The sequence below is a fragment of the Camelina sativa genome, chromosome 10, assembly GCF_000633955.1.
Source record: "Camelina sativa cultivar DH55 chromosome 10, Cs, whole genome shotgun sequence".
Classification (NCBI taxonomy): Eukaryota; Viridiplantae; Streptophyta; class Magnoliopsida; order Brassicales; family Brassicaceae; genus Camelina; species Camelina sativa.
This window is the reverse complement of record NC_025694.1, coordinates 13,904,875-13,918,435: the sequence shown is the minus strand read 5'-3', so window position 1 is coordinate 13,918,435 and position 13,561 is coordinate 13,904,875. Positions and strand designations below refer to the sequence as shown.

General features: G+C 37.2%; 4 protein-coding genes and 1 pseudogene across 8 annotated transcripts; all 5 read left to right on the top strand.

Moving 5' to 3' along the window:
* Positions 314-2,375, top strand: LOC104718872 (annotated as a pseudogene).
* Positions 2,678-5,297, top strand: LOC104718870 (serine/threonine protein phosphatase 2A 59 kDa regulatory subunit B' gamma isoform). The gene is made up of 3 exons (XM_010436692.2): positions 2,678-3,071; positions 3,181-4,473; positions 4,549-5,297. Exons 2-3 carry the CDS (start codon positions 3,307-3,309, stop codon positions 4,924-4,926), a joined length of 1,545 nt encoding a protein of 514 aa, XP_010434994.1. The 5' UTR covers positions 2,678-3,071; positions 3,181-3,306; the 3' UTR covers positions 4,927-5,297.
* LOC104718869 lies at positions 5,869-7,463 on the top strand. Of its 5 annotated transcripts, XM_010436689.1 has the most exons (3): positions 5,869-6,363; positions 6,463-6,670; positions 6,832-7,463. In XM_010436689.1, the coding sequence occupies exons 1-3, from the start codon at positions 6,029-6,031 to the stop codon at positions 7,063-7,065; spliced, it is 777 nt and encodes a 258-aa protein (XP_010434991.1). In that variant the 5' UTR covers positions 5,869-6,028; the 3' UTR covers positions 7,066-7,463. The 5 variants fall into 5 exon arrangements, 4 of the variants coding, with proteins under 4 accessions (XP_010434991.1, XP_010434990.1, XP_010434993.1 ...); XR_756472.1 differs by lacking the exon at positions 6,463-6,670; XM_010436688.2 differs by having other exon boundaries at positions 5,869-6,670.
* Positions 7,801-8,643, top strand: LOC104718868. Its single transcript, XM_010436687.2, has 2 exons — positions 7,801-8,134; positions 8,325-8,643. Exons 1-2 carry the CDS (start codon positions 7,891-7,893, stop codon positions 8,444-8,446), a joined length of 366 nt encoding a protein of 121 aa, XP_010434989.1. The 5' UTR covers positions 7,801-7,890; the 3' UTR covers positions 8,447-8,643.
* Positions 9,946-11,275, top strand: LOC104720356 (ribonuclease 3-like protein 3). The gene is made up of 3 exons (XM_010438275.2): positions 9,946-10,397; positions 10,723-10,866; positions 11,015-11,275. Exons 1-3 carry the CDS (start codon positions 9,951-9,953, stop codon positions 11,273-11,275), a joined length of 852 nt encoding a protein of 283 aa, XP_010436577.1. The 5' UTR covers positions 9,946-9,950.

The following is a 13,561-nucleotide window of genomic DNA, read 5'->3' as shown; positions in this document are numbered from 1 at the left end:
AGAAAAAAAAAATCGAACAACTGAAATAAGTAGAGAAGCCTCCGAAATTTGGTTATGCAAAGGGTGTCTTGTAGTCTTGTAGAACGGCTGAGTCAGGCCATTGGCCGCGGCGGGAGATGAACCCAACAGTCACCAAAAAGCTTGTCGAATGTAAAAAAGGCATTAATAGTGATTAACAGGGCCAAAGCCTTTTAGGCCCATTAACGACGTCCTCTTATATTCGAAACGTATGTAAAGAGAAGTTTCTGACGGTGAACAAAAGGAAGATATTCTCAAGATATATATATATATATATATTAAAAAAAAAAAAAAAAGTAGAAGAAGCAACAAAAAAAAAAAATTAATCAGAAAGCTAGAGACAAAGAGACGATGGCGACGACGGATATGAACGAGAATCTGATCAACTCCTTCATCGAGATCACTTCATCATCAAGAGAAGAAGCTTCCTTCTTCCTCGAAAGTCACCGTTGGGATCTAGACTCTGCCGTTTCAACTTTCCTCGATAACGATACCGTTGCAGCCCCAACCGTCGTACCAAACCCTACCGGACAACAACCACCAAATCCTTCTTCCAGCGCCGCTGCACAATCTCCTTCTCAATCTCACTCCCCCGATTACACTCCTTCCGAAACCTCTCCTTCTCCTTCGCGATCACGGTCTCCTTCTCCGTCTTCTCGCGCTGCTCCTTATGGTCTCCGATCGAGAGGCGGTGCTGGGGAGAGTAAGGCACCGGAGAATCCTTCTGGGAGTAGGGGTACTAGGAGCCGTCAACACGCTGGGAATATCCGTACGTTCGCGATCTGAACCCTTCCCCTGCTGGTGGTGAGGGCAGTGATTCTGATGAGGCCAATGAGTATTATACTGGTGGAGAGAAGAGGTAAAACTCTTGATTGGTTTGTTTTTAAGTAGATCTGATCATGAATTGAGAAATACTTAGTTAGAGAGTTAATTAGGGCACTATGATCATAAATTTGAGCAATGTGGTTTCTTGAAGTGAATTAGGGAACTATGATCAATGTTAATATAAGGATGACCATGTCTTGTGTATAGCTGAATTCATTGTTTGCGTTGGTTTTGAGGTCTTTCTTGAAAATCTTGAGAAAAGTATAGCTAATAATGTTTGTTCTTTTAATTGGATTGTGCTATGTGTTTTAGTGGGATGATGGTACAAGATCCTAAGAAACCAAAAGATGTTGATGAACTATTTGACCAAGCGAGGCAGTCAGCTGTAGACAGACCGGTTGAATCATCAAGATCAGCTTCTAGGAGCTTCACTGGAGCTGCACGATTGTTGTCTGGTGAAACTGTTTCCTCTACTCCTCAGCAACAACAGCAAGACCAGCCTCAGATGATTATGCACACTATCACTTTCTGGTTGAATGGTTTCACCGTTGATGATGGTCCGTTGAGGGGGTTTAATGACCCTGAAAACAAAGACTTTATGGAGGTAATATCCAAATTTTTCTCTTATTACCATGTAACTCAATTTGACCAGTGTATTAGGCTTCTTCTGGAATCATTGTTATTTCACTGATATAAGTTTATTTTAATGCCTAGTTATTGAGCAGCTGATACTTGTCACGATTCACTTGGATACTTTTGAATCCTTGATACATATGTTGTCTTTCGCAGAGCATTGCAATGTCAGAGTGCCCCCATGAACTCGAACCAGAAGATAGGAAGATCCCTGTTCATGTCAACCTCGTCAGGCGTGAAGAAAATTTCACAGTAAGTCTCATTCCTTTAATAGTTAACATGTTCTTTGGAGAAGCCACTCAAGTAGTAGAATTTTGCGACCATAATGTCAAGAATTTTGTTGATTTTGTATCTCTCTCTTGACTCACAGGAACGGCCAAAGCCCAAAACTCCATTCCAAGGTGTAGGAAGAACTCTAGGAGCCAGCGGATCAGGATCAAGTTCAGCTGCTGCAGAACGACAAACCTCACCCGCACCAATGAACACAGCACCAGCACCATCAAGAGGGCTAGTAGTAGATCCAGCAGCACCAACTACCTCGATCCAGCTCAGATTAGCAGACGGAACACGCCTCGTATCCAGGTTCAATAACCACCACACAGTCAGAGACGTCCGTGGGTTCATCGACGCTTCAAGACCAGGTGGCTCGAAAGACTACCAGTTACTAACCATGGGGTTCCCTCCTAAACAATTGACAGACTTGGACCAAACCATTGAGCAAGCCGGTATTGCTAACTCGGTCGTCATCCAGAAATTCTAGACTTGTTGTCTCTCTTGGTTTTAAGTGTTTTTGAACCCTATCATAGCTGACTCGAACTATTTTGGTGAACGCTCTCCTAAGGCTTTGGATATTTTTTTGAGATTCATCAAACCTCTTTTCTTCAGATTTAGTCAGTTTATAGCTTTCATTGTCATCTATATATCCCATTGCTCACGACTCAGCCACCAAATATCTTTTGGGCAGAGAATAAATCGAAAAAAGTTATCCAATAAGCAAATTACTTTTAGACACGGACTCGTGCATTTACGAAATTGACCAGTTGCCGCATAAACGACACACACGTATCACAAACACGCTCCCCTAAATTAGGGACAAATAGGTAAATTAGCCTACCTGTCAATCTGTCTATTTCCTGGTATTTTTGTATTTTTATTTTATTTTTCATTTTAATTTCTATAATGTCTTCTGTTATTCGGAATCCGAAGAAAGCCATAGAAAAGAGAGATTTTACAGTGAAAAAAAACTACAGAAGAAGAGAGATAGCGAAGGGGACAATTTATTAATTTTTTCCCTATTTTTGTTTTCATTACAACCTTAATCTTTGGTATTGTGTTCTGTATCTTCCCATATCTTTTTTTCTCTTTGCTGGGCTTCGTTGCCTTTTTTCCCTTCTTTCTCTCTCTTGCTCGATTTCAGTTTGAGAGAAACAAAAACAAAGTAGCTGTTTTTTCTTTCTTTTCATTTAAACTGGAAGGGGTTTTTTTATCACAAAGATCCTTCTTTTGCTCCCATTTTTTCTTAAGGTTTCTTTTGATTTCTCTATTCATCTCCTTCTCCAGTCCCCCCAGATCTCTCTCTACTCATCTGCCCATTTGTAAGCTCCTCTCTCTCTATGGATCTTTTATGTGTTTAATTTACCATTCTAATTTGCGAGTTTGTGTTGCCGAATTTTGAAAATTTGGGGTTTTTGTTTATGCATGCAGGGCTGTTAAATGATTAGAGTTTTTTCAATTAGAGAGCAAAGCTTTGAGGTTTTTAACATGACAAAGTGACGTATTCTCTCTCAGCTCATTCTTAGGCTTTAGGTAAAAATTAGGGTTTCTGTAATTATGATCAAGCAGATATTTGGGAAACTCCCCAGGAAGCCATCGAAGTCATCTCATAATGACTCTAATCCAAACGGAGATGGTGGTGGTGTTAATTCATATTACATCCATAATTCGGGTACTAGTATCTCCAAATCCAATGGAGCTAATGGCACTGTTGCTCCTCCTCCTCCTTCCTCAACGAGTAACAGAACCAATCAAGCCAATGGGGTTTATGACGCTTTGCCTAGCTTTAGAGACGTTCCTAGCTTGGAGAAACCTAATCTCTTTATCAAGAAACTGAGTATGTGTTGCGTTGTCTTCGACTTCAGTGACCCCTCCAAGAATCTGAGAGAGAAAGAGATTAAGAGACAGACTTTGCTTGAGCTTGTTGATTATATAGCAACGGTTTCCACAAAGTTGAGTGACGCTGCGATGCAGGAGATTGCTAAAGTGGCTGTTGTTAATCTCTTCAGGACGTTTCCTTCCGCGAATCACGAGAGCAAAATCTTTGAAACGCTTGATGTTGATGATGAGGAGCCTGCGTTGGAACCGGCTTGGCCTCATCTTCAAGTTGTCTATGAGCTTCTCCTTAGATTCGTGGCTTCTCCCATGACTGATGCTAAGCTTGCAAAGAGATATATCGACCATTCCTTTGTCTTGAAGCTATTGGATTTGTTTGACTCTGAAGACCAAAGGGAGAGGGAGTATCTAAAGACCATTCTCCATCGGATATACGGGAAGTTCATGGTGCACAGACCTTTTATCAGAAAGGCCATCAACAATATCTTCTACAGGTTCATATTCGAAACCGAGAAACATCATGGCATAGCAGAGTTGCTTGAGATTCTTGGAAGTATAATTAATGGTTTCGCATTGCCGTTAAAAGAAGAGCATAAGCTTTTCCTTGTCCGGGCCTTGATTCCACTACACAGACCTAAATGTGCAGCTGCTTATCATCAACAGCTTTCTTATTGCATTGTTCAGTTTGTAGAGAAAGACTTCAAGCTTGCTGATACCGTCATTAGAGGACTTTTAAAGTATTGGCCTGTGACTAACAGTTCAAAGGAAGTTATGTTTCTTGGGGAGTTGGAAGAGGTTTTGGAAGCAACTCAAGCAGCTGAGTTTCAGCGATGTATGGTTCCTTTGTTCCGTCAAATCGCCAGATGCCTCAACAGTTCTCATTTTCAGGTGCGACTCTCGGTTTCTTAATGTGTTAAAATACTGCCAAGAGTTGTTAGATTCAAAAGTTGTTTCTTTTGTCAGGTGGCTGAAAGGGCTCTGTTTCTGTGGAACAACGATCACGTAAGAAACCTGATTACTCAAAACATTAAAGTGATAATGCCAATTGTGTTCCCGGCTATGGAGAGAAACACACGGGGACATTGGCACCAAGCAGTTCAGAGTCTGACTTTAAATGTGAGAAAGGTACTGGCAGAGACAGACCAAGTCCTGTTTGATGAATGCTTAGCCAAGTTCCAAGAAGATGAAGCAAATGAAACCAAGGTCGTAGCCAAACGAGAAGCAACATGGAAGCTTTTGGAAGACTTGGCAGCTTCCAAATCCGTAAGCAACGAGGCAGTACTCGTCCCAAGATTTTCATCTTCGGTTACTCTCACAACCGGTAAAACTTCGGGTAGTTGAACTCTTTCTGCTCTTTATCATCGAGACAATATTATAAACAGATCCAGCAGAGTTGTCTGGATCCATTCGAGCATCATGATCGGTTCTTGAAGGGAGAAGATAAAGCACGATGATCAAGGAGGGGGTAATATCATCAGTGAATACTTTATTATAACATTTTTTCAGGTTTCTGGATTCATGGGTTCAATTGTTCTTTTTTTTCTTCTTTTTCTGAGTTTCTTTTCCTTACTCAGCTCTTAGAGGAGTTGATAAAACAATATGTGGTGTAAGAAATATTGGCTTATTATAGATATAGTTCTTGAGAGGACAACTAAACAATTATTCGTATTGTGTATTGTGGAATGAATTGTGTTTAATTATGCTTTGAACCACTCTTGTCTTGGAAAGCTGTGACAAAAAAAAATTGCACACGTAATAAAATCAAAGAAACATCTCTTGACCCAAAGTCTCTTTTCTTTTTATTTTTAGTGTTTCTTACTTAATTGGTGGCAATTTCAGCATAAATAAATTAATGTGATGGCATTTTCATAAATAAATAACGAATTTTAATGTACAATAAAGTAGCATCTATATTTTGATTTTTTTTTATTGTTAAAATTTATATTTTCAATTTTCTCAAACAGTGACTACTGATAATACATAACTAAAAATTGATCCACGTGGATTTGATAGCTATCAAATTCTAATTTAAGTTCATTTAAAAAAAAAATTGACAATTAGATTGGGAAAATAATGGATAACCAAATAATAAATTGAACGGAACTGAAAGAAACTAAACAGTATTTGAACTGAAATTCCTAAAATAACCGATGGTTAGTAAAATCTTCTATTCAAACCAAACTAAATTGATAATCAGACGGTTAACCAAAATATCGGAAAGCCTAAAAGATACATCAAAATAATAACCATAATACTCAAAACTATAATTTATAAACTCAAAAGATTGATTTTTTTCTAGACTCAAAACAATCAAATACTTTAAATAATCAATCTATCCAAATGTTGTTAGTTATATTTGTATAAGTTTAATACTCTTTCACAAAACTGAAACGATTTTTTAAGATCAAACCATATACAAAAAAAGAGACGATGTGCGACGGCGATGGCGATGGCGATTAGCTCTAGAGTTACGATGTGCGACTTCGACGATGGAGGACGGGGAGATGGTCTCTCGCGTCTTCTGGTGGGTGTTTGGCGTCAGAGATGGATCATATATTTATTTCTGGTGGGGAGAGGTTTTCTCTCCAAAATGAGAAGTTTTATTCAATCAGATCTTATTCGGCGGTGTCCGATTGATCCGATGGATAGTGAATTGGGGATCAGGTTGATTCAAGTCACGACCATGGAGATCTCGGCCAGATATTCTACACTGTGTCGGGATCTGATTGAGATACTGATTGAGCTGGCTGTTGAGGGTCTCAAGGCGAGGATTTGTTGGTATGGTGGCTATGGAAACTGTTGGTGCTATTCCCTTTGGTTTTTTGGTTTGGAGATCCTCAGTGATTTGGTTCTTATGTTTGTTTTTGGAATTGTAAGGATTCGGTTCGTGAATATGGTAGTTTCGGTTGATTTTTTTTTACTGAGTCGGGATTTGTTTGGTGTATTGATTGCGACAGAGGTTGACGGTATCAAGGTGAGGATACGATGGTGTGGTAGTTATAGAAATTGTCGTTATTTAGCCTTCTGGTTATCCGATTCAAGGATCCTCAATGATCTGATTCTAGCGTTAGTTTTTCAAATTGTGGTGATTTGCATATCTCTTCTTTTTAATTATAGAATTTGGGAAGTTAAAGGGTTATATATTCGGAAGGATGTGATGTTTCGATGTATCCTATTCACATCTTTTTGTAAATGGATTGTTCTTGAGAACTGTGGTCTGATTAGTGCTTTTCTCTTTGTTCACAGATTTGTAGTATCAGTGTGATCATCGTATTCTATTGGTATCATGGCTCAACTGGCACTCAACAAGGGCAAGGCTTCTTTGGTGCGTACAGAAACGGTGAAGGCTTCAAACACAGTTTTGGTTCAATGGATTCAGCAGTTCTCCTTGACTCTTATTGGACGGCTGATGAACCCTTCTGTTCAAAGGATGGAGTCCTTAGTGGCCAATCTCCCAAAGATCTGGAAGTTAGAGGATAAAGTGGTGGGAGCAGACTTGGGACAGAGTACTTTTCAATTCAACTTTGAAGATGAGATGGATCTCCAAGCGGTTTTGCAGAATGAGCCTTATCACTTTGATGGTTGGATGGTGTCTTTGGTCAAATGGGAGCCGATCAATTTCTTCTACCTACCCTTCGGCTATCAATTTCTGAGTGAAGGTGCCTTGGGATCCCTATGCATCTATGGGAGGTGGCGACTCTACAAGCAATAGACAAGAAGCTTGGTATTCTCCGTGAGGTTGATGAGGAATCTGGTAGCATCTGTGTCACGGTGAATGGCTTTAATCCTCTCTTATTTCAGTTGGTTGTGCCCTTTGATACTGGCGATGAAGTAGTTATGTCCCTTGATTATGAGAAACTGATGGGTTTTTGTGAGCATTGCTCNTATTAGTAAAGCTTTTGATAAGGTAGAATGGTCTTTTATTGAGGCAGTTATGAAGAAAATGGGATTCTCCGAAGTCTGGTCTAAATGGATAAAATACTGTTAACATTGAAACATTACACAGTTGACATTGTTGTTGCATGGTCAGAATTAAAAAGATGAAATCAAATATCAGTTTTTTTCTTAAATTATCTTAACAATTTCTTCTGCAGGTATACTGTGAACCTTGTGATGTTCTACGTTGACAGCAGACTTCCAGGTATTCTTCAAGAACTCAATCATCAGTGTCTTCCTCAAATTCCGAGACCAGCATAACCTTACCATCCCCTTGGTGGTCATGGTGCTACCTTTCCTCTTAATAGAAAGGGGGGTGGTCCGGTGTGGCCTAATCCTCTATACAGGGCTAAGCACAGTTCTAGTGAGATGAGGCTTAAGGATCGTGAGTGTGAGACTACGGTGGCTGAAGAGATTAGTGGCTCTAAGATGGACTTGGATGTGGAGGCTCCTCAACATAAAGGGGATGGTAAGGTTATGCTGGTCTCGGAATTTGAGGAAGACACTGATGATTTGCTTGAAGAGGGTGAGGGGAATGTGGCATCTGGTCAGGGTATGAGTGAAGAGGCTTTGGCGGGTCATGGTGATGCGGATGCAGATGGTTCTAAGCAAGGTACCTCTCTCTCTTCTATACCGCTTGAGTTGGCTATGGTGATGTTAGTAGTGCTATGGGTGATGTTAATTTAGGAAAGAAAGGTGCTCATGTTAAAAAAGGTGTTATTGGTTCTAGGAGAGTTACATTGTCCTTGGCTTCTCCAGGAAAACGCCTGCTTGCTAACGCTTTGTTAAACCTGCAAGGAAAGGTAACAAGCAGAAGGTGGTGGGGAAACAGGGGAACAACACTATGAACGGTAAACCACCTCGTGGTGGTCGTCAAGTCAAGAAAGGAATGGTGGCTCTCTCGGAACCAACGGCTCAAACGTGAAGGTCCTAAGTTGGAATTGTCAGGGCATAGGGGCTGACCTGACAAAGGAATACTTGGGAGATTTGTAGAAGAAAACCAGACATTTTATTTTTATTGGAGACAAAAAAATGTTTTATGTTGTGTATGTAAGGGTCAATTCTAATACAATTAAAGACAACTTTAATATAGGAACAAATCAATATTAATAATTTAAAATATGTTAGATATGATATAAAATTAAATTAAATTGAACAAATAGAAAGCCATTTGTATTGTAGATAAAATGAAATATGAACTTTGTGATATGTTACAAAACAAAATTAAATGGAAAAAGATATATGAAATCTACATTTTAATACATGATATTAAAAAAAAATCTTATATTTTTTTTGTTAACTTTTAAATATAATTTAAATTTATTTTAAAAATAGATTTCAACTTAATAAGTAAAGAAAGAGTGGAATTCCCCACTATTGATGTGGCATAAAGATGGAGAGTCTCCACTATTGACGTGGCAAACAAATAGAAAGAGTTGGTTATCTTTCATATATATATATATATATATGATTACCATTTATTTAACCAAAATTATATTTTTTGTTCTTTTTTACTCAATGAATGGTATTTAAGTTTATTGTCACTGTCTACTCAACAACCCAAGCCACTTATTCTTACAAAGTCAAAGTCAATGCTTTTGTTTCTCTTTTTGTCGTTCCATCTCAAATTTATATATTCTAAATATGACGTTTCTTTGTAGATACCGTATTCCTAAAAAGATTTGTAAATTAACTTAAATTGCATTTAAAATATATATTTCCAATTTAAATTAGAATAATTAAAAATATATCTATTAAAATAATATCTAAGATTATTAGATCGTCTTTCGATTAGTCGTTTTCCGGTTTTTATTGGTATCGGTGTTCCATTAAAGTGAATTTGTTTTTAGCAAGAAATTGCAATTTGTCCAATTCGAATAAAGATTTTAAATGCAAACATGCGCGGATATTTGTTTTATTTCTAGTTATTATAAATATCTTTTTGTTTTGGATGTAATAAAATTTGGCAATTCGTTCCCTGCCAATGATAAATTTGGATTTTAAAAAATAATTTTTTGTTTAGAAGTACACTTTAATATATCCTAAAACGGTATCTAATCATTATTAGTGTCATACAAAGAAAATATATGATATATATGTAATCAATTAGTAAAAATCTTTTGATTATAATGACCTTCTTTCTCCAAATTTTAACAATCATAATAAAGTTTTTTTTTCTGGTAAGAATCATAATAATTTAGAAATGAATGAAAATCTACTATATTTAATTATTCAAAATATTGAAAAATGATTTTGCTTAGTCACAATAGAAATAACGACAACTATAACTATTTTGAAGAAAGCTTGACAAATGTATCAAAGAAGACTGTGTATAAAAGGGACTCATAATCAAGACTTAAGAAGAACAACAGACAAGCACATATCCCCTCTCTCTCTCTCTCTCTCCTCAACTACACCCTCTTGTCTCTATGGAGTCGCAACTCACAAACGCAGTTGCTGAATCCTTGCCGCAGCCACAGGAGTTGGAGAATTTGATCAGCTCCGAAGGTAATGAAGATAACAACACCGAAGCCAAGGGATCAACCGATCCGGCTGACGAGCCTTTGGATATCGAATTGTTGGAGAAGAACTTAAATTACAAGTTCAAAAACAAGAATTTGTTGCTGCAAGCGTTCACAGACTCTACTTACGTTGATGAGGAGTGCGATTCGTACGAACTCCTAGAGCTTTTAGGAGATTCGGTCCTAGATACGGCCATAATCTTTGAGTTTTGTAAACGCTACCCTAAAGAATCACCTGGTGTTTTGACCAAGCTCCGAGCGGTCAACGTAGACACCGAGAAGTTGGCTCGGGTCGCTGTCAAACACGAACTCTATCGCTACCTCCGTCATAAGAAACCCTTGTTTCTGGAGCAGGTAAGTTATATACCCTCCTTCTTTAAACCCTAGCTAGTCATTTATCTTCTTTTAAATTCCTAGTAATTAACAGTGTTTAATCTACTAAATTCCCATTTATTATCGTCGATCATGTCTTATTGCAATCTGGTTAATTAAATGATTCAACAAAAGAAAAAAAAATGAAATCTTTTGTTGTCAACTTGTGTTTTTTCCCCCCTAAATTCTCTATTTCAATTCAAACCCTATATTAACATTTTCGTAAATAAAAACATTTTGTATTGGCTGTGTGTTATGTGTGAACTATATTAATGAGATGAACATATATAACTAATTATATATGCAGATAATGGAATTTGTGGAAGCAAAAAAAGAACATCCATTACATTCGCATGGTCTTTTGAAAGTACCTAAATCTCTAGCAAACATAGTAGAGTCTACCATTGGAGCTCTCTTCATGGACTGCGAGTGCATCCAAACCGTCTGGAAGGTAACTTAAAGTAACTACACGTTATAAAATATATTTCACAATAAGTTAAAAAATATCTATAGTTAGCTACTAGATTTAGGTCATCGATTGATCCATGATACATATATTTTTCTTCTTTACTTTGGTGTTGAAAAAACTAAATATATAGGTGATAAAACCATTTATGGAGCCAATAATTCTTTTAGAAAATTTCAAGAACCATCCAATGACAGAACTCAATGAGATGTGCCAGAAGAGGAACTTGAAACTGACTTCCAAAGACACCTGGGAAATCAATGGAAAATATTGTTTTCTTATTGAGGATAAGTTGGTCGGATGTGGGCTATATCCAGAAAAAAAGGAAACTGCTCGTAATCGCGCTGCACAAAATGCTGTCGAGAATTTCTCTAAGTTTTTCGAAGACCTTTAAAAAAGTTCTCGACAGGATGTTGTGAGGATTTGCATCAAAATTTTAATTTCTACAGGTGACATTGTATTGTCTTTGTATTGGAATGAACTTAAATAAAGTACTCCTTTCATTTTTCTTATGAATGAACCTAGCAATGTCGAAATTAAATGGTATAAGCACACCAAACTATACTATTTCATCAAGACTCTAAGAGGAGATTGTTTATTTTAATTAAGTCTCGAAAGCAACATAACTCATATATGTACAAGGGATTTTTGAGTCATGAGGGCAACATAAGTCATAGTTAGAGACTGTTGATTTCTCCCAATAACATGTTTTTCTACATGAACATACTTATCTTTGAATTGGAGTTTATATACAGATTTCTATATAATCTCAGAAAATACAAGATTATTTTCTGGTATATGTTAGTTTTCGTTGTAGACATATGTATAAAATACGATATAGTTTTTTATTATTCCTGTCATATATATTATCATATGTTTTATATATATATATATATATGTATATATATATATTTGTGAGAATTGCCCTATATATTTTGGACATATATATCTATATATTATTTGTGAGAACTGCTCTATATACGTTCTATGTGAATATTACATATTAATATATTCATTCATACTTTTAGAGGCTCATTTACACATATAGCATTCTACAGAGCACGCCCCAAATTTTTGAAGATACTCTTATACTAGTTTCATAAATACTTCATCTTCATTGTTTATTACCACTCTTTGTTGGTTACTTGGTTTCATAACTACTCTTATATTCAGAGTAAGTTTTGAAGTTTGATAAACACACACAATTTTGTTCACTTATTTCCTTACGTTTTTGTGTGTAGGATTTACAACAATTAGTGTGGGCATTCGGTGTCAGTTATAATTTAGATTTTAATTATGAAATATTTAGGTTGCAGGTGTTTTGGTTGTATGTAACTACTATATATAGGTTTTGAATTGTAAGTTTGTAACTATAGGTTTCGATTAAGATTTGGGTGCTATGGATCATGGAAAGCAGAATGGTACTAATAGGAGCAAGAAGCAAAAGTCAAAATCTTTCTCCTCTTTCTCGTCTACATTCAGAATTTAAAGCTCTTCTCTAAGTCATATTTAATTAGCACCATGTTATATTTGACACCGTTGAGGAGTCTTCTCCTCTCTTGGACTGCCGTGGCGTTTGTAAAGTCTTGGTGCTATTTTGATCTTAAGTTGCTGCCTCTCTAGTCTCTATGGAGTTGAATTAGTATTGGATTCTACTTTGGTTTGTGGATTAGCTTAACTTGGTGGTTGGATAGGAGTAGCAAGTGAGACCTTATGAATGTTTAGTGTTTGTTGTTTTGTGTTGCATATTTTGCTCTATGCTAGCCGACTTCGGAGAAAGAAGTTGTTAGAGACTAGAGTGAGCTATCGTAACTGTTCCCTTTGGTTCGTGTGGTTCGACTCTGATGGATTAGTTCTGAAGAGCCGATCTCACATGACGTGGGTGGATTAGTTTCTCGGGCTACCGGGGAAAGGTTTTCAATCACTGTGGTTATCCATGAATCGGTACCATTGCCGTTTGCCTTCTAGGCCGGAGAATCTTTGGAATCGTTTATCACTTCACTGACTTCGAAATGTCATTTATTTTGGTTATTGTCGATGGAATGAATGGTCTTTCATTGCGTCTATGTTCTTATATCTTTCTTTTTTCTCATGGGACCAAATAGTGGGATTTACTTCATGTAACTCCTATTCATTTCCATTTTAAATAAAATATCTACAATTCTAACCAAAAATATATACCTTTTGTGGAAGTGGGAAGTTAAATATTCATCTTAATAGCTTTGGAATCTTCGGAATCGTTTATCACTTCATTTACTAGGTTTTTCCGAAATTTTCTAAATTGGACCTGGTGTTTTGAAATGACTCAGTTGTGATTGTTGCGTTAGTTTTTTGGTCTTCGTCTTTTGGTCTTGTGGGTTTCAGGATGTGTTGCATGGAGTGCTTGTTTATCAAATTGAGTCAAAAAAAAAAAAAGGGAGATTGAAGATACGTCACTATAGCTGATCATTGTGCAGAGCAAGGAACTGCGAGGAAACATGGACTCTGCATCAGACCACAGACGTATGTTGTTCGACAAGGAAGCAGAGCTGATGTGTCACGGTTTGATTGGTTAAGATGATGTGTCGTTAAAGTGCTATGAGTTAAACACAGTGTTCAAGAAAGCGGTTTAGACGGCCGCCTAGGCGCTAAGCGCTCAGCAGACGTCTAGATGACCGCCTAAACCACTTAATATTACATT

Bases quoted from the DNA above. Each gene is read 5' to 3' on its own strand.
- LOC104718870 (XM_010436692.2), top strand. From the start codon at position 3,307: ATGATCAAGCAGATATTTGGGAAACTCCCCAGGAAGCCATCGAAGTCA. The intron at 4,474-4,548 runs GTGCGACTCTCG...TTCTTTTGTCAG, and splicing joins TCAACAGTTCTCATTTTCAG to GTGGCTGAAAGGGCTCTGTT.
- LOC104718869 (XM_010436688.2), top strand. From the start codon at position 6,029: ATGGCGATGGCGATTAGCTCTAGAGTTACGATGTGCGACTTCGACGAT. The intron at 6,671-6,831 runs GTGATTTGCATA...CTTTGTTCACAG, and splicing joins CGTTAGTTTTTCAAATTGTG to ATTTGTAGTATCAGTGTGAT.
- LOC104718868 (XM_010436687.2), top strand. From the start codon at position 7,891: ATGAGGCTTAAGGATCGTGAGTGTGAGACTACGGTGGCTGAAGAGATT. The intron at 8,135-8,324 runs GTACCTCTCTCT...CTGCAAGGAAAG, and splicing joins TGCAGATGGTTCTAAGCAAG to GTAACAAGCAGAAGGTGGTG.
- LOC104720356 (XM_010438275.2), top strand. From the start codon at position 9,951: ATGGAGTCGCAACTCACAAACGCAGTTGCTGAATCCTTGCCGCAGCCA. The intron at 10,398-10,722 runs GTAAGTTATATA...TTATATATGCAG, and splicing joins AACCCTTGTTTCTGGAGCAG to ATAATGGAATTTGTGGAAGC. The intron at 10,867-11,014 runs GTAACTTAAAGT...CTAAATATATAG, and splicing joins GCATCCAAACCGTCTGGAAG to GTGATAAAACCATTTATGGA.